The sequence below is a fragment of the Oryctolagus cuniculus genome, chromosome 1, assembly GCF_051225735.1.
Source record: "Oryctolagus cuniculus isolate XC-2025 breed Fujian yellow rabbit chromosome 1, ASM5122573v1, whole genome shotgun sequence".
NCBI lineage: Eukaryota > Metazoa > Chordata > Mammalia > Lagomorpha > Leporidae > Oryctolagus > Oryctolagus cuniculus.
Window position 1 is genome coordinate 65,566,596 of NC_142867.1, and position 19,334 is coordinate 65,585,929.

Genomic DNA, 19,334 nt, shown 5'->3' on the forward strand with positions numbered 1-19,334 from the left:
AAGCAAACATTTCACTGGGCCCTAGAGCATGACCAGTGAACAGACCAGCAGTATCCAAAATAGCAAACTGAACTTCACCAAATGAAATGTTCCTAAGTCATCTGAGAAAAGAATCAGTAACATTTTATTAAAAAAAAAAAAGGTTTATTTATTTGAATGGCAGAGTTACAGAGATGGAGAGAGGGAAAGACAAAGAGCAAGAGAGAGAGAGAGAGAGAGACCCAGAAGCAGGAGCCAGGAACTCCATCTAGGTCTCCCACATGGGTAGCAGGAGCCCAGGTACTTGGGCCACCTCACCTTCTGCTGCTTTTCCAGGCTTTTTTGCAGGGAGCTGAATTGGAAGTGCAGCAGCTGGTACTCAAACAGTGCTCATATGGGATGCCGGCATTGCAGGTGGCAGCTTAACCCTCTGGGCCACAACACCAGCTCCAGAATCAGTAAAATTTTAGATTCTCTCTGATTCCTTTTTATCTGGGCTCTTACAATCCAAGTTAATTAATGCTTAGAGTCAAAAGTGGGACACCTCGGGCCGGCGCTATGGCACAGTGGGTTAAAGCCCTGGCCTGAAGCGCCGGCATCCCATATGGGCACCAGTTTGAGTCCTGGCTGCTCCTCTTCCCATCCAGCTCTCTGCTATGGCCTGGGATAGCAGTGGAAGACGGCCCAAGTCCTTAGGCCTCTACAGCCACGCGGGAGACCCAGAAGAAGCTCCTGGCTCCTGGTTTCGGATCGGCGCAGCTCCGCCCGTTGTGGCCATCTGGGGAGTGAACCAGCGGATGGAAGACCTCTCTCGTCTCTACCTCTCTCTGTAACTCTGTTTTTCAAATAAATAAAATAAATCTTTAAAAAAAAAAGTGGGACCCCTTTGACCAACCAGTCCTAAACATTGATCACAAGGAGTTAATGTTTGACAGGTAATTATTGCACACCAAGTGCAATGACACTTAATCCTTCCAGCACCCATGGAGAGGCAAGTACTATTTTTGTCATCACTTACAGATTAGGAAGCCAAAGCTTAAAGAGGTAAAGGAACTTGCCCAGGGTCAGAGACAAGGATTCACATAGAGGTCTGCCATACTGTTGAACACAGACTCCTAGCCACACGTACTATCTCCACTGATAAAACCTCATGTACTTTCATGGTCCACATGCTGTTGTGTCAGATAAAGCAAGCAGGAGGGCCATCACATGTGTTGGAAAGAACAGGGGATTAAGAATTGAAGAGTAAAGGCTGGCACTGTGCATTAGTGGGCTAAACCTCCACTTGTGGGTGCCAGTTCGTGTCCCAGCTGTTCCTCTTCTGATCCAGCTCTCTGCTTATAGCCTAGATGGGCCCCTGCCACCCACAGGGGAGACCTGGAAGAAGCTCCTGCCTCCTGACTTCAGATCAGCCCAGCTCCTACCACTATGGCTACCTGGGGAGTGAACCAGCAGATGGAGGACCTTTCTCTCTGTCTTTCCCTCTCTGTGTCTGTAACTCTACCTCCAAAATAAATAAATAAATCTTAAAAAAAAAAAAAACTCAAAAGGTAGAGGCTGGTGCTGTGGCTTAGTGGGCTAAGCCTCCCTCTACCTGTGGTGCCAGCATCCCTATGGGCACCAGTTTGAGTCCCGGCTGCTCCACTTCCAATCTAGCTCTCTGCTATGGCCTGGGAAAGCAATAGAAGATGGCCCAAGTGCTAGGGTCCCTGTACCGCGTAGGAGACCTGGAAGAAGCTCCTGGCTCCTGGCTTCAGATAGACCCAGTTCCAACCATTGCAGCCATGTGGGGAGTGAATTAGCAGATGGAAGAGTTTTCTCTCTGTCTCTCCCTCTCTGTGTCTGTAATTCTGCCTCTCAAATAAATAAATAAAATCTTTAAAAAAAAAAAGAATTGAAGGGTAAGCTAGTAGACTTTAATTTTCTCACATTTTAAATGAGTTCTCATCTGCTAAGAATATAATACTAACCTTTTCCAAAGTATTGTGTATGTGACAGAATCAAATATGATAAGGTTTGTGCAAGACCTCCCACTGCCAAAAGCTATGACAATGACAATGGTGATAAAATGGCAAAGGGACCTGCATGGGAGGGGAGAGGCGGCTGGCTAGCACTTTGATCAGATGTTTCACGCTTTTTTTTTTTTTTAAGATTTTATTTATTTATTTGAGAGGTAGAGTTACAGACAGTGAGAGGGAGAGACAGAGAGAGATCTTCCTTCCACTGGTTCACTCCCCAAATGGCTGCAATGGCTAAAGCTAAGCCGATCCAAAGCCAGGAACCAGGAGCTTCCTCCGGATCCCCCATGTGGGTACAGGCACTTGGGCCTGCTCTCCCAGGCCATAGCAGAGAGCTGAATCGGAAGAGGGACAGCCGGGACTAGAACCAGTGCCCATATGGGATGTCGGTGCTGCAGGTGGAAGATTAACCTACTATGCCACAGCGCCCGCCCCAAGCTCTCTCTTCTGAGCCTGCTTCCTGAGAGACTTGACACTGGCATTCTACCACCTCCCTCCCACAATCTCCATCTGAGCCACCTCAACAAAGAGATGATGGGTATGGGAGCAAACATACAGGTAGCAGGAGGCGTGCAGGGTTCTGAGTGAAGAACTGGGTGCAGCAGTTAAGTACTTAGGACCTCCACATCTCATCAGAGTGCCTGGTTCAAGTTCCAGCTATGCTGCTTCTGATCCAGCCTCCTGCTAATGTGTACCCTGGGAGGCTAAAGTACTTGGATCCTTACCACGCATATAGAATAGCTGGATGGAGTTCCTGGCTTCTGGCTTCAGCCAGGCCTACCCCTGTCAATTACAGGCATTTGGGGAGAGAAACAGAGGACAGAAGGTCTCTCCATTTGTCTACTTGTCTTTCAAATAAAATGAAAATAAGTAAAAAATGGTTTTCAAAAGAAAGAAATACGTCTATCTATTCCCTCCAATGCACTTGGACTCCATAAACATTTTGCTCTGTCAACATGGTCTCATAGAATATAAGGCAACCACACTACTCCAAAAGAATTACAAGATTTATTGCCATTTATTGTTAAAATTAACACACACATATATGTACTGTATACATACATTATATTACACTATTTCTTTCTTTTTTTTTTTTTTTTTTTTTTGACAAGCAGAGTTAGACAGTGAGAGAGACAGAGAGAAAGGTCTTCCTTCTGTTGGTTCACCCCCCAAACGGCCGCTACGGCTGGCACACTGTGCCGATCTGAAGCCAGGAGCCAGGTGCTTCCTCCTGGTCTCCCATGGGGTGCAGGGCCCAAGCACTTGGGCCATCCTCCACTGCCCTCCTGGGCCACAGCAGAGAGCTGGACTGGAAGAGGAGCAACCGGGACAGAACCAGCGCCCCAAATGGGGCTAGAACCCAGGGTGCTGGCGTCTCAGGTGGAGGATTAGCCTAGTGAGCTACATATTTAAGAAATGGACCAAACTGTCTTATTCAGTGACCAGTGAGTAAACAAGATCTCTCACACCTACCTCCACAAACAAATTGATTCCCTTCTACATGGTCTCTTACACAAAGTCATGGCACACCCCCCACACTTCTTCCCAGGTCCCCCAGAAGTGGCGCTGTGTTTGCATAGGATTTGCTCCCCCTCTCCCCAGCTCTTGCAGACATTTAATGCCCAAAGTGGAAAGTCAATGGCAGTGGGAGGGTGGAAACAATCCAATCACAGTGTCGAGGAGGCAGGCCTAGTAGGCGGTCCTTTGGCCCTGGGGGTGTGTCTTGGGAGATGGGCCCCGTGCTCTGTGCTCCCTGGCTCACATCCTGATCCTTCCTCTGCTCTGCCACTGCCATCTGCCATCTGCTGCCCTCATCAGAGGCCAGACCAGTGGGGCCCACCCAGCCCTGGACGGTGAACCTCCAAAAGGATGAGCTAAAACACTTCTTTATAAGCCAGGCTGCCTTAACTATTTCATTGTGGTAATGAAACACGAACTACTCCAATCAGTATTACAGTCACACATCGTCACTCCATGTGATACACAGCACGTGACATTGTTCCAACACCGACACGCTCACTACCACTGTTCCTTACAGTGTGGTGGGCTCCTCAGTGTCCCAAGGCAAGAAGGCACAACACAGGCATTCATACACCTGGGGTCAAACAGAATCACCCACCTTTCACAGCTGACCCGGTAAAATACACAATTACAGTGCCTAGGTGACCCAAACCTTGCTGCCTTCCCCCATGGTGTGTAGCACCAGGACCTGTTGACAGAATAGCAAAACACTATCGTTTCAACAAGAAGCGTGGGGCTTTTCAGAGTCCTTCACGGACAGGTCACAGCTCAGCGACCATTTACCTAGAACTTAGCTTGTCCAGGAGTACAGAGAAGGAGGAACAGAGGCAGGAGGAGGCAGCAGACAACTGCCCGGGGACAATCAGGATGCTGCAGACCCAAAGTCCCCAAGGGCAGTGCTGGGTCTTGTTCATCATTTTACCCCCAGGGTCTGCAGCAGTGCCTGGCATTAGTAGATGTTTCCAAAAATGTGTGGGGAAAAGTTATGAACACGAGGCATTATTCTCATAGTGACCTGTGCAGTTAGCCAGCGTCCCGGGGCACATGCACACAGGGCTTACAAAATGTCACCCAACTCTTGCACTAAACATCAGTTCGCTGGGTCACACCCTGTCTCTGGACGCCCGCTCAGGTCAGGACTCAAAGAGGTGCAGCACCCGAGTCCCCCCCGTACCCCCGCGTGCCCACGCCCTACGTGTGGACTGCACAGCCCACTGCGCCTGTGACGGTGACACGCAGCCTGGGGCCCCGGTCACCTCACTACACTTTCCCACAGTGGCTCAACCGCTCTGTGTGAAGCTGCACCCAGGGTGCCACCGGGCGGGAAGGCGTCTGACGCCCCACGCAGTGTGGCACCGCGCCCCAACACCTCACGCCACGGAGTCCCGGGGTCCGCCTCAGGGTCTCCGGCTCATGCCCGCGCGCGCCGCTCGCTCCCGCAGTGCCCTCACCTGGTCAGGTCCCTCAGCCGCGCCTCCTCCCCGCGCAGGTAGCGCCGCAGCAGCCCCAGCAGCTGGCGCTCGGGCACCAGGGCGCGCGCCACGCTGGTCAGCGCCGAGAACGTTTCCCCGCGCGCCGCCGCCCGGGCCGGGTCCCCAGCCCCGAGCGCCAGGGCCGCCAGCAACGCCGCCAGCCGCGCCGCGGGGCCCATCGCCGGCGCTCGCGCGTCTCCTCGGCCCGAGCCGTCCGCCCGACGCCGCGGCTCCCGGCCCGCCCCGGCCCCGCCGACTCTGCTGGGCCCGCCCCGCCGCGCCCCGCCCCGGCCCGCTGCGCCCCGCATCTCCCGCCCTCTTCGCCTCAGCTCCCCGAAAGTCACCCCAGGGGCCGCCCGCCCTGGAAGGCGTTTCCGCGGTCCTGGCACGCTTGGGTAAACTGAGGCACGGGTTGGCCGAGCGGTGGATTCCCTGGTGTAAGGCTGTACGGAGCCCAGGCGGCGCGGCCCGGACTCTGTTCTTAATCAGCATGGGGGTAGAGTGACCATGACGCTGGTGAAGCCTCGGCTCCGAGGCCCCTAATTCGCACCAACGCTTTCCAAGGCCCTTGGCGTTAGGGGAGAAGGGGCCTGGCAGTGTGGCCACAGGGTGTATGTATTTGAAAAATCTGCCCACGAAAGCTAGTTTAACCACAGTGCGTTAAATCATCCCTTCGCTCTAATTGGGGCCGGCCACGCTTTCCCCCATCTCCCTTCCCCTTTCTGGTGGGAATCCCGGAGCGGCCGCCAGCCTGTAGTTTTAGGAGGCTTTCTGCCCGGAGAAGCCTAGGGGCTGTGGCAGGCAGCATAATGTCCCCCTGAGATGTCCAGGTCCTCAGTCCCCAAACCTGTTCATGGCAAAGGGACTTACAGGTGTGATTAAGTGAAGGATCTCGACAGTGGGAGCTTATGCTGAGTTTCTTGGTGGCCTCAGTGCCACCGAGAGTCAAGGAGGGACTGGCATTGTGGCCTAGTGGGCTGGGCCACTCTGCCTTCACCCTGGCATCCCATGTGGGCACCACAGCCAATTGAGTTCTGGCTGCTCCACTTCACATCCAGCTTCCTGCTGATGCTCCTGGGAAGGCAGTGGAAGATGGCCCAGGTTCTTGGGCCCCTGCACCCACGTGGGGGACCTGTATGGGGCTCCTGGCCAAGGTCCTTTCACCTTGGGGAGCCTTGCCCTAATTCTGCTCGCCTCAACGCCTGCACTGAGTATGCCATCACCATCAACCAGGCCATGTCACCATGATGGCAACATTCCCATGTGCCCAGGTATCCCCAGGACCCTTAAGGCCCCAGCTTGGAGAAGCTGAAGAAACTGTAAGTACCTCCATGGACAAGGAGGAGGCCCCCTCCCCTGTGGCCCCAGTAAAAAGGTGGAAAAACAAAATTTGGGGGATTTCCTATCAGTCTTCTTGGAGAGAGCTCCACTAGACAAACGCCACATCTGTGTTTCCTTTCCAGGACAGGCCCTCCTCTAACTGGGGCTGAGGGTCAGGGTGCTGTGGTGGAATCTTAGAAGCACTGTCTCCGGGTTGAACTATGCGGTGCACCTCAAGACTCCTAGGGACCGTCTTGCCTGGCAGAGTCGAAGAGACCATGCTTGGCATGCCCTTACGTCTTTCCAGCCACCCTCCTGAGCGCTTCACCATTAGGTCGTGTTTGGTAGCGATCTGGATTTGTCTGGGGAGTGAAACAGCAGATGGAAGATCTCTCTGTCTCTCCTCCTCTCTCTGTAACTCTGCCTTTCAAATAACTTTTAAAAAATAATTTTAAAAAAAGAATATGTGGTCCTTGTCACTCACCATGTTTTCTCATACTTCAGTGTGTATTTCCTGAAAACAAGGATGTCTTCCTAGAAAACCACGGTACAACCATCAAAATTGGGAAGCTACCATTGATAAAATGCTAACTTCTAGTGTGCATGCCTTATTCCAATTCCATTGATTATTATTATTTTTTTTTTTTGACAGGCAGAGTGGACAGTGAGAGAGAGAGACAGAGAGAAAGGTCTTCCTTTGCCGTTGGTTCACCCTCCAATGGCCGCTGCGGCCGGCGCGCTGTGGCCGGCGCACCGTGCTGATCCGATGGCAGGAGCCAGGTACTTATCCTGGTCTCCCATGGGGTGCAGGGCCCAAGCACCTGGGCCATCCTCCACTGCACTCCCTGGCCACAGCAGAGAGCTGGCCTGGAAGAGGGGCAACCGGGACAGAATCCGGCGCCCCGACCGGGACTAGAACCCGGTGTGCCGGCACCGCTAGGCGGAGGATTAGCCTAGTGAGCCGTGGCGCCGGCCCAATTCCATTGATTATATCACTTACATACTTTATGAGTCTAGGATCATTGTTGCACTTGGTTGTACTCTGTATAATTCTCTCTCTGTATAACTGACTTTCAGATAAATACATCTTTTTTATAAATAAAATAAATCCCTCAGTCTTCCCTTAGTCTCTGCTATTTTTACAGTTATTTTTTAGAATGTCTCTCAATTTGAGTTTCCCTCATCTTACCACATGAGTAGATGCAACTTTGGCAGAAATATTAGACAAGTAATTCTTTGTTTTTCTCAGTGCATCATTATGGAGGTGCACAACGTTGACTTACCCCATGACTGGCAGTGTTACTTGGTCAAGATCATGTGTGCCAGACTTCTTCACCAAAAAATTAATGAATAAGTATTTTATATTTATTCATTAAAAGGTTATCACTATGTATTGGAATTCTATATAATATAGAGCTTTCTCTTCTGTTTATTTGTACCAGCACATATGAGTTCATCAATGCTGTTGATGGATTGTAATTCATTAGTTTAATTATTCTGATGCTCAAATTGTCTTAGAGTTGGTGAATGGCATCTCCTTCAGCACAGCTATGTGTCCTTTTTGAGATGTCCCCCTCAAATCTATATGATCTGTGTGGATTTTCTTATTCTGGGCATTTCATGGAAGTGGCTTTTTTTTTAATTGCTGCTATCTTTAAATGGAATTGTTAAGTTTATTTTCAGGTTGTTCGTTGCAAGTGTATAATTGATTTTTGTGTATGATCTTATATCCTGCTTCCTTTTTTTTTTAAAAAAAAGATTTATTTATCTGAAAGTCAGTTATACAGAGAGGAAGAGAGAGAGAGAGACAGAGAGAGAGAGAATTATCTTCCACCTACTGGTTTACTCCCTAAATGTCTACAATGGTCAGGACTGGGCAAATGGAAAGCCAGGAGCAAGGAGCTTCTTCCAGGTCTTCCACACTTGGGCCATCTTCCACTGCTTTCCCAGGTGCGTTAGCAGGGAGCTGGATTGAAGTGGAGTAGCCCAGACATGAACCAGCGCCCATATGGGGTGCTGGCATTGCAGGCAGTGGCTTTACCTTTCTGTTTTCTTGTTTATTAAACTTAACAGGTTTTTTTTTTAATGTATTCCTTATGGTTTTAAGTACCATAAACATAGCATCTGAAAATAGAGACAGATTACTTCTTCTATTCCATTCTAGATTCTTATTGTTTATTTGGGTTAATTGACTTGTCTAGAATCTCTAATATATGATGAACTGAAGTGGCAAGAGAAAACATCAGGATTTTATTTGAGATCTTGTGGAAAGCTTTAAGATTTCTATCATGAAATATGATGTTAGCTGTAGGATTTTTGTCAATATCTTAGTCAAGTTAAGGAAGATCCATTCAGTTCCCAGTTTGTTGAATGTTTTTAATCTAGTCAATCAATTTTCTATATCTCTTGAGAAGATCATGTAGTTTTTGTTCCTTTTTTTTCTTTAGGACTTATTTATGTGTTGAAAGGCAGAAATAGGGAGAGAGAGAGAATCTTCCATTTGCTGGTTCACTCCCCAAATGGCCCCCACAGCTGGAGCTGGGCTGATCCAAAGCCAGGAGCCAGGAGTTTCTTCCAGGTCTCCCACATGGGTGCAGGGGCCCAAGGACTTGGGTCATTCTCTGCTGCTTTCCCAGCATCATCAGCAGGGTGCTGGATTGGAAGTGGAGCATCAGGGACTCCAACTGGTACCCAAATGGGATGCTGGCCCTGCAGGCAGAGGCTTAATCTGGTACGCCACAGGGCCAGTCCCTGTCCCTTTTTTCTTAATCTATTGTGTGTTATGTTGATTGATTCTGTATGTTGAACTAACTTTGCATTCCTGAGATAAATCCTACTTGGTCACGGTGTATTATCTTGTCCATATGTTGCTGGACTCAGTTTTCTAGGATTTTTTAAAAAGATTTTATCTATTTATTTGAGAGATAGAGTTACAGACAGTGAGAGGGAGAGACAGAGAAAAAGGTCTTTCTTCTGCTGGTTCACTCCTCAAATAGCCACAACAGCTAGAGCTGTGCTGACCCAGAGCAAGAAGCTTCTTCTAGGTTCCCCACGGTGCAGAGGGCCAAGCACTTGGGCCATCTTCTACTGCTTTCCTGGGCCACAGCATAGAGCTGGATTAGAAGAGGAGCAGCTGGGACTAGAACTGGCACCCATATGGGATGCAGGTGCTGCAAGCCAGGGCTTTAACCCACTGTGCCACAGCGCCAGCCCCATTTTCTAGGATTTTTATTAAGAATTTTTTACATCTGTATTCATAAGGGAAGTTGGTTTGCTTCTGGTATCAGGATAATAAAAGTCTCATGCAATGAGTTGGGCAGTGTTCTCTTTTTAAATATTTTCCAAGAGTTTATAAAGGATTGGAGTTAATTCTTCTTTAATGGGGAAATGCACCATTGAAATCAGTTAAGTTTGGGCTTTTGTTGTGGGAATGTTTTTGACTATTGATTCAATTCCTTTAGCAATTCTTGTGCAAGTCTGCTGGCAATGAATTCTTGTAATTTTCTTTCATCTGAGAATGTCTTTAGTTCGTCCTTTTTCCTGAAGTTTATTTTCACTGGATGTAGAATTCTAGGCTGACAGTTCTTTCCTTTCAGCACTTTAAAAATATTCTGGCTTCCATGGTTTCTGATGAGAAATGCAGTTACTGGAATCACTGTTCTCCTATAAGTAATGCGTCATTTTTCTCTGGCTGGTCTCAAGACCTTTTCCTTTGTCTTTATTTTTTAGCTGTTTGGTTATGATGTGGATGGGCATGGATTTCTTTTGAGTCTATCCTGCTTAGGGCTCGCTGACCTTCTTGGTTCTATAAGTTTGTCTGTGTTGGCAAGTTTGGGGAATGCTCAAACATTATTTTTTCAAAATGTTTTTTCCTCTTCCGGAATTCTGAAGGTATGAATCTGATAGTGTCTCACGGGTCCCCTGAGATTCTGCTCATGTTTTAAAAATATATTTTTCTCTCATTCAGATTAGGTCATTTCTTTTTTTTTTTTTTTAAGATTTATTTATATGAAAAGCAGATACAGAGAGAGATTAGATCATTCCTATGGATCTGTTTTCAGGTTCACTGGCTCCTCTTTCATCACTATTCTTTTTTTATCATAATTTATTATTATTATTATTGTTACTGTTATTGTAATTAGCCCAGCTCTAATATTTCCATTTGGTCTTTCTCTTTAAAAAATTATTGATTTTTATTTATTTGAGCTGCAAAGAGTTGGGGAAAAAGAGATAGAGCACGCCCATTTGTTGAGTGACTCCCCCAAATTTGGGAGCCAGAAACTCAGCCCTAGCCTCTCACGTGCCTGGCAGGGAGCTATCAGGAGCCACCACCTGCTGCCCCCAGGCTGCGCATTAGCAGGGAGGTGGAGTCAGGAGCAGTCAAGATTGAACCCAGGCACTGTCCTATGGGCTGGGGGTGTCTCAAGCAGCACCTTAACCTCTGGGCCCAGCACCTCTCCTTGGTGCCTCTCTATCTTCTATTTCTCTAATCTTTTCTACCTCCCATTCACTTCACCAGTGTTTGCCCTTCTGTGCTGGGGCCGTTTCCTTACAACAGCCTTCAACAATCTCAGCATTAGTGGTTTCTTACCCTGAACATCTGCTATTTTCATGCTAATTGAGATTATTTACCCCCTCCCCAGTTCTTTGAATGCTGGGTAATTTTGGATTCGATGCTAGCCATTTTGAATGTTACAACTGTCTAGATCTTTTTTAAAATCCTATGAAGAATATTGATTTTTGTTTTGTTTTACCATGCATTCAGGGATACAGGTCCTGACCTGCCTTTGCAGATGTGGTCCCGATTCCAGTTCAGTTTCCAAGTCTTGCAGTGCTATTCCTACCTGCCCTGGTGGGCACATCCAGAGGCCAGTGCTGGGTCTGCACAGCGGTCTTTCCTGTATCTTAGTCCCAAAAGTCTGTGCTGTGCGGTTTAGCCTCAGATTTGTGCCCACACAGCTCATGAGTGAGCCTAGGAATTATGAGGCTGCACTCCCCAGCGTCCCTCTCTTTGTGATCTGTTTGGTATTTTCCAGTTCCCCGAAGCTCTGGCCAGAAACCTAGGCCTTCCGTTATCCCACAGTCTATGCACTTTTCAGGACTGTGCACATCTGGAGCCAAGTGGCAAAAGGACAGAGTGCTCAGATGCCTGCCCCACGCACTCCGTCCAGGTTTCCTAGCTGTGCTCCGCGAGCAGGACAGGGCAGAACATGTCTGTCTCAGCAGCCCCACAGCCAGAACTTCTGCACTGTAATTTTATTTCAACTCGCATCAGAGAGCAATTCTTGAAGCCACTGTAAGTAAAAGTAGGATTCCAAATTTAACTCAAACCAAACTAAAATTTAACAATTATGCTACAAGTACAAATGATTCTGTTACTTTAGAGTAGGTATTTTCTTCCTTTATTTTAAGATTTATTTATTTGAAAGGCAGAGGCAAAGAGAGAGAGGTCTTCCATCCACTGGTTCACTCCCCAGTTGGCCACAACGGCCAGAGCTGTGCTGATCCGAAGCCAGGAGCCAGGAGCTTCCCCTGGTTCTTCCCATGTGGGTGCAGGGGCCCAAGGGCCTGGGCCATCTTCTACTGCTTTCCCAGGCCATAGCAAAGAGCTGGATTGGAAGAGGAGCAGCCAGGACTTGAACCGGCACCCATATGGGATGCTGGCACTGCAGTGGCTGCACTACCTGCTACACCACAGCACCAGCCCCCTAGCATGGGCATTTTCTAAGCAGAGCTAGGTGTGTGAGAACTCAAATTTGTTTTCTGTTCATTATTTAGCAAGATGGGATGTCATCTTTTTTTTATTTTTTTTAACCTGTATTAATTAGATCATACCCGTTTCTGAATGTTCAAAGCTGAATATTAGCTCTGAGGCAGTGCGCGCAGTAACATTTACGCGAGGGAATTCTGAATCAGAAATCACGGATGAAAACCAGGCAAAAGTGGGAAGGAAATTGAGGTAGAAAGGAAAGCACTGAGGAAGATCAAGATTCCCAAGTAAAGATGCAGGCAGAAGAGAGAGAGTCTCCCCCGGAATGCGAGTTCTCGGTTCTCTCGCCCTGCTCCCTCCACTCAGCCGTGGGCTTTGGGTCTTTGCAGATTCATCCTGTCTCCTTCCTCGGAGACATTTTACTTGTCTGCCCACTGGGTTCAAGTGCCGCTACTGTTCAAAACACACCCCGCACTTTCCCTTGGATATGTTCCCTGCAGCCATTCTTTCTTATTTATGTGGTCGCTGGCGGGCGAGACTGTGTCTGAGCGCCAGGCAACAGCGAGCAGGAAGGGAACAAAGGCCTAGACGGTGCACTCACACTGTCGCGTCGCCCAGGCTCTTTATCAGGGTCCTCTATGTGCCAGTCCTCTGCCCCATCTTTTTTAACAGTATCCTCCTCCCCTGCCTTTTTTCTCCCTCACAATAAGGTATTATTCTGCATTTTACCTTCTGTCTACAGTTGAGAGAGCTGAGGCTCACCGAGATTAAGGATCTGTGATATTGCGCTGTGTTTTATGGTTTCCACTCCTGGTACCTGACTCCTAACTGCCTGCCCCTGCCCAAGAGGCCCTGCACCAAAGCCAGCGGGAAGGAACCCCACCAGGCCTCGCTGGAGCCATCAGCCCCGTGCAGTAAAGTCACCACAGAACCTGAAAAGACGAGGTTCCGAGAATTCCTGGGCAGCTGAACGCACACACGCAGGTTCCTGGAGGTGGTGGCCTGGGGAGAGCAGGGAAGTTCTGCATTGCTCGCCTCATCCCCCCCCTCTGCAACCCCCACCCCTGACAGGCAAAGGACACAGCAGCGTTTCCCTGAGTTCTGTGAGCTGACGGGACAAATTAAGTGACCCTAAGGCAGGGGCTGTGGGAACCCTAATTTATAGCTGGTAAGTCAGAAGCACAGGACAACTAACCTGGGTCTTGCCACAGGCATCTATCTTGTGGTGGGGGTGAGGTGGGAGGGGGTCACCTTGCGGGGTTGAGCCTCCAGGCTGTGGGATCCGATGCTGTCTCCAGGTGGTGGTGTCAGAACTGAGCTAGAAGCTGCCCAGCCCGCGTCCACTGAACTGACCTGCTTGCTTGGTGAGTGGAGGAAGCCACACACGCCTGGTGTCGGAAGTGACCAGGGCTGGGAGTGCACAGCAGAGAAAGTTTGAGGGGCCGGTGTTGTGGTGTAGCAGGTGAAGATGCCGCCTGCAGTGCCGGCATCCCATATGGGCACCAGTTTGAGTTCTGGCTGCTCCACTTCTGATCCAGCTCTGTGCTATGGCCTGAGAAAGCAGTAGATGATGGCCCAAGTCCTTAGGTCCCTGTACCCATGTGGAGACCCAGGAGAAGCTCCTGGCCCAGTTCCGGCTGTTGCAGCCATCTGGGAAGTGAACCAGCAAATGGAAGACTCTCTTTCTGTAATTCTGCCTTTCAAATGAATAAAATAAATCTTAAAAAAAGAAAGGGTGGGGGGGTGGCACTGTGTCATAGCATGTGAGGCCACGGCCTGCAGTGCCCTGGCTGCTCCTCTTCTGGTCCAGCTCTCTGCTATGGCCTGGGAAAGCAGTAGAAGATGGCCTGAAGAGTTAAAATTGTATATGTACAGGTGTCAAAAGTTAAGCTTAAGCTTACAGGTTTAAACCTTCCTAGTGCAGCTGTAAAAATAAAACAGTGAAGTAGCACCTTGACAGTAGGGACTCCATTTTGGAGCACTTGAGACTGCATTCTGGGAAAGCAACCCCACCACCGTGAGACTCTGGTCCAAAACTATAATCTCAAATAGTCGGACAATAACAATACACTACATCACCCTTGGCAACGCACAAAAACCCCCTAGCATGATTGCTCAAGCTTAAAAGTAAAAAGGTTACACCTGGGTTACCTGGGCTAATAATAAAGATGTGATTTGTCTATGTCTTAAGATCATAATTGCTGATTGTAAGACTTTAGCAACCTCTTAACAACCGTGTATTCTCTTCCCCTTCCCGGTTTTGCGGTTTTTGCCTTTATAAACCCTAACCTTTGGTTATTCAGGGCTGCTCTGCTCATGATGATCAGACAGCCCCAGCATGCTGGATAATCAATAAAGCTTCCCCTTGCTGTTTGCATAAGAGATGTCTCTTGGTGACGTTTTTCGGGCGGTCGACTCTCACAGGCCCAAGTCCTTGGGCCCCTGCACCTGCATGGGAAACCCAGAAGAAGCTCCTGGCTCCTGGCTTTGGATTGGCACAGCTCTGGCCATTGCAGCCATTTGGGGAGTGAATCAGTGGATAGAAGGCCTCTCTCTCTCTCTCTCTCTCTCTCTCTCTCTGCCTCTACCACTGCCTGTCTGTAATTCTGCCTTTCAAATAAATAAATAAATCTTTTCAAAAAGAGTTTGAGTAGAGTTGTGTTTCCCTTCCAGGGCTTTAGAGGGACACAGCTGTGAGATGTGAAGGCTGAAGCTGAACCCAGGCTCTTAGGCTCTCCTCTGAGTGCCCTTTCTACTGCGTCATTATCTCAGCTTGCCCGTGATTCGTCCTGGGCCAGCCTCCCTCCCACCCCCAAGGACGGTTTTGGTGGACTCACTTCTGTTCAGCCCCCTTGGGCTTCTGCTGTGTGTTGACAAAGGGACCCGTGTGTCCCAGGGTGACTGGCGGTGTTTGCGTCAGTATCGGCAGGCTCCTGGGGTTGATTCCTCTGTGTGTCTGACTTGGGAACACTTCATTGGGTGACCTTCTGAGTTTCTTCCAGCTTTGACAGCTTTTGCTTCTAGGACTTTAGATTTGGAAGCTGTGTCTTTGCATCCCCATCATCTTTTACAAAGGTTGGACACCACACGATGACATTTGGACTAGGGAGACAGATTCGAGTCCCTTCTTGGCTATTGAGAAACAGTCATTTCCTGGGGAAAGATGATTTAATTTCCTTGACCCTTCGAGTTGTCATCTTGAAGGTGGAGCTGATTACAGTCCCCACCTGGCTCCCAGCAGGTGGCATGGAAGATAAATTAAAGCGTGCTTGTGACAGCTCTGGTGACGACTCCTAGTTGGAGAGCTGCTGAAGCCCAGGGCGGACGCCAGCAGGCACAGGGGCCACTGTGTCCTTCAGACTAGCAGGTGCTCAGTAGGGAGCTTATTAAAGCACAACACAACAGTAACAACAACACACACCTTTAAAATCCCGGTTCCAGTCAAAGTAGGTTGGGCCATTCCAAGGAAACATGCAAGTTTATAGGAGAATCAGCGGCATTTTGCTAGTGCCCCCTGGTGGAATGTAGAAGCCAGTGCAAATCCACCATCCAGGTCAGACAGGTGCTGGTGGCTTAACAAAAAGATTAATTCATTAATGCAGCGTTGGCCCCTTGTATCTGTAGATCAACCAACTGCAGATCAAAGATATTGAAAAATCTGCATCATCCTGAACAGGTATAGACCTTTTGTCTTGTTATCATTCCCTAAACAATACAGTACAGCAACATTTACAGCATTTGTACTGTATTAGTAATCTACAGATGATTTAAAGTGTATGGGAGGAAGTGTGTAGGTTCTAGCATATTCAAGAACTACAGCTGCTTTGTGTAAGAAATTTGAGAACTTGTGGACTTTGTTTACCTGCAGGGAGTCCTAGAGTCAATTCCTCACGACACCAAGGAACCACGGTTCATATGTGTTCCCCACCTGGACTAACAACTTTTTGTGGAGTTCCTCTTTGTCCCCAGAGCCTAGCATTCATTCATACACGCATTCATTCAACCACATGTGCCAGGAAGGAGGAAGTGCAAGGGACGATGGAGGCCACGATCTGTCTTGAGATCCTGACGCAGGGTGGGAGGATGGGAAGAACGAGGCATGAAGTATAAACAAGGGCCTGATGGGGAGACTGACTTGATTCATGAGTCTGGGTCGCATCCTAAGGTCGATGGCAGACGAGTGAACAGCTTGACGCTAAGGAATGATTTAATTAGATTTTTGTGGTTTTTTAAATTTTTTTTTATTTGAGAGAGTTACAGATAGAGAGAGGGAAAGAGAGAAGGGTCTTCCATCTGCTGGTTCACTCCCCAAATGGCCACAACAGCTGGAGCTGGGCCAATTTGAAGCCAGGAGCTTCATCCTGGTCCCCCATGTGGGTACAGGAGCCCAAGCACTTGGGCCATCTTCCACTGCTTTCCAAGGCCATTAGCAGAGAGCTGGATTGGAAGAGGAGCAGCAGGGACTAAAACCAGCGCCCATATGGGATGCCAGTGCTGCAGGTGGAGGCTTAGCCTACTATGCCATAGTGCCACCCCTAGGTTTTTGTTTTTTAAAGATCACGCTGGGTAATATGGCGGAGCTGATTACAGAAGGCAAGACTGGAGGCCAATCAAGAAGCTGCTGCCTGGCCCAGGTGAAAAGGAACGTTAGGGGCAGACATTGGGGTGCAGCACGTATGATGCTAGGATACCTGCATCCCGTGTCAGATGGCCAGTTTGAGTCCTGGCTACTCTGCATCCAATCCAGCTTCCTGCTAATGCACCCTGGGTGGCAGCAGATGGTTCAAGTGTTTGGGTCCAGGAGACCTGCATGGAGTTCCTGGCTCCTGGCTTTGGCTTGGCCCAGTCCTAGCTATTGTGGGCATTTATAGAGTGAACCAGCAGTTAGCGCTTGCGCCCTCTCTCCCTCGCTCTCGCTCTCCATCTTTGTTGCTCTGCCTTTCAAGTAGCCAAAAATAAACAAAAACTTTTTTTTTAAGAAAAGGAACCCTAGGTCATGCATGCAGAATGTAGTGGTAACATTCCACTTCTTTTCCTAGATTGTAGGGAATTTCTGATATGGAAATTGGTATCTGAAAGCAAAAATATTTTATTCCTTATACCTTATATTTATACTTTGCAAATTCCTTCCATAAAATAGTTCATTTGAAAACTTGAGTCATAGAAAAATACTGTATATTTTTGATGTATACATGTCATATAAACACAAAAATGCCCGCCAACACCTCAGAGGAGGGAGACTATGAAAGCAGCCGTGATCTGCATTCTTCCCTGAGTCCACACCCTTTGCTGTGTGACTTCGTAGCTCTCCCCCCAGGAAGAGCTGGAATCCAGTCCCTCTTCCTTTGAACCTGTGAGCCCTTACTGCTTTCTTTGGCCAATACATCACAACAGAAGGGACAAGGTGTTAGTTCCCCACTGAGGCCTCAAAAGGCTTTGCACCTTTGCCTGTTTTGGATCCCTGCCTGGGCACCCATGTGAACAAGCCTGGGCTGGCCAATGGGAGCTACATGGGGCAGAGCTTGGCCAACCCTGGTGAGGCCATCCTCACCAACCAGTACCCGTCCACCATCAGACAAGCAAACTCAGCCAGCACCAGGAGAACCCCTCAGCCAACCCACCCGTCCATCAAAACTGCCAATCTGCACAACTGTGAGACTCATAAGTAGTTGCTGTTGTAAGCTACCACGTTTTGGGATAGTTTGAAAAAAAAAAAAAAGTAGACTGATATGGAAATTGGTACCCAAAAGTGAGATGATGCTACCTTGAACAAAACCCTAGAGTTCATGGCGTTGGCTGTGGGGTTGCAGGTGGGTGAAGTCTGGTGGGTGGATCAGTGGAGGAGACCACCACTAGACGTTGGCGGAATGGAAATGTGATCCACAGTGGCCAAGCAATGGGAGAAACTGTTGCCTCTGGTCACTTAGAAGATGCAGGAGGGCACTTTAAAACCGCTGGGATGGTGGCCATCTTGCTTCCATCAGAGGAGCCTCCCTGTGCCCAGAAAGAAAGAAGAAGAAAGCGGCACAGGGGCCCAGACCCCTCCACTGTGTCCCAGGTGGTGACTGTCCTGGGGTGCAGGGGACACATTCCATCCTGTCTCTGCCTCATTTTGTAAAATGAGGAGAAAACACAAGCTGGTTGTTGGCACAGCCGTGAGAAGACGGTTGTGCCTAGCGAACGTGTGTTAAGACCTTCCGGAAGCTTTGAAGTTTTGTGAGCCTGCTATTGAGTGACAGCTGACTGTGAGTTAGCACTGCTGGAGGGGTATTCCTAGAAGCTTGTGTCACCTTACAAATGTGAAAGGCGACCCGATGATGACAGCTGGGGCTTTGTCCCTCCCCTCCTAGCGGTTCACAACTAACCTCAACTTCAACCGGGACAAAAAAAAAAAAAAAAAAAAAAAAGCCCCATGTGTTGAACAGCATCAAGATCAGTGCATGGATAGTCAGGTCTTTGTGTTTAAGGAATGCTTAGCACCGTGTCAGGTGGCTTTCAGTATGGTTTGCATCTAATCTAATTAAAAGTATTTGTTGACTGCCCATGTTATTCCTGGGGCTGTCAACTTCTCATGAAAATAATGTGCAAATTATTTTATTTTCCTATCAAATAAGTAAAGATCACTCTGCAGTGGCGGTGGTGGGGAACCCTTTTGGTCTGGCTGAGGAGCTGTCTAGGCAGACTGTCGAAAGGGTCAGCTGAATGCTCAGAGAGGTATCTGAGTCACAGAAAGAACTGGCCCATTCAGAAAAAAATTCAGGGGTGGTGTTTGGGGCGGTACTTAAGATGCTGGCATCCCGTGGTTAAGAGTGCTTGGGTTCAAGTCCCTGCTCCACTTCTGATCCAGTTTCCTGCTAACGTGTACCCTGGGAGGCAGCAGAGGATGGCTCAAGTGCTTAGGTATCTGTCAGCCACGTGGGAGACCCAGACTGAGTTCCCAGTTCATGGCCTTGGCCTGGCCCAGCTCTGACTATTGTGAGCATCTGGGGAGTGAACTAGAGGATGCAAGCTCTCTCTCTTTTTCTCTTTGTCTCTCTGCCTTTCAAAACAATAAATAAATAAAAAGATTGTGAAGAGTAGAAAAGAACTGAGAGAGAGAAGAGAGGGTAGGACTAGGTTTAAAAATGAAACCCTTTTATCTTCAGGCTCTCTAGCCAGCAAAGGAACCTCACAGTCAAATACAGCCTGGAGATTTGGCTTCCAGGGAAAGTACGGCTAGAAAACACTGAACAAAGTCCTCTGAAAGAATTACACAGATGTCCTGGAGAGACCTGGACGAAAAGAACTTCATGGCCTCTTAAGAGCAGGATTCCA

At 48.6% G+C, this 19,334-nt stretch overlaps 1 protein-coding gene across 4 annotated transcripts in view; it reads right to left on the reverse strand.

Annotated features, from left to right (window-relative positions):
* Nucleotides 1-5,230, reverse strand: part of P4HA3 (prolyl 4-hydroxylase subunit alpha 3) — a 38,598-nt gene extending 33,368 nt beyond the window's left edge. For all 4 annotated transcript variants that reach the window (XR_001794134.4, XM_051822340.3, XM_008264084.5 and 1 more), the window contains exon 1: nt 4,970-5,230. Coding sequence is in view for 3 of the 4 variants with exons in the window: in XM_051822340.3 (XP_051678300.1) it covers nt 4,970-5,169 (200 nt within the window). In the remaining variant the exon portion in view is untranslated. The remainder of the gene's footprint in view (nt 1-4,969) is intronic.
* Nucleotides 5,231-19,334: the final 14,104 nt, after the last annotated feature.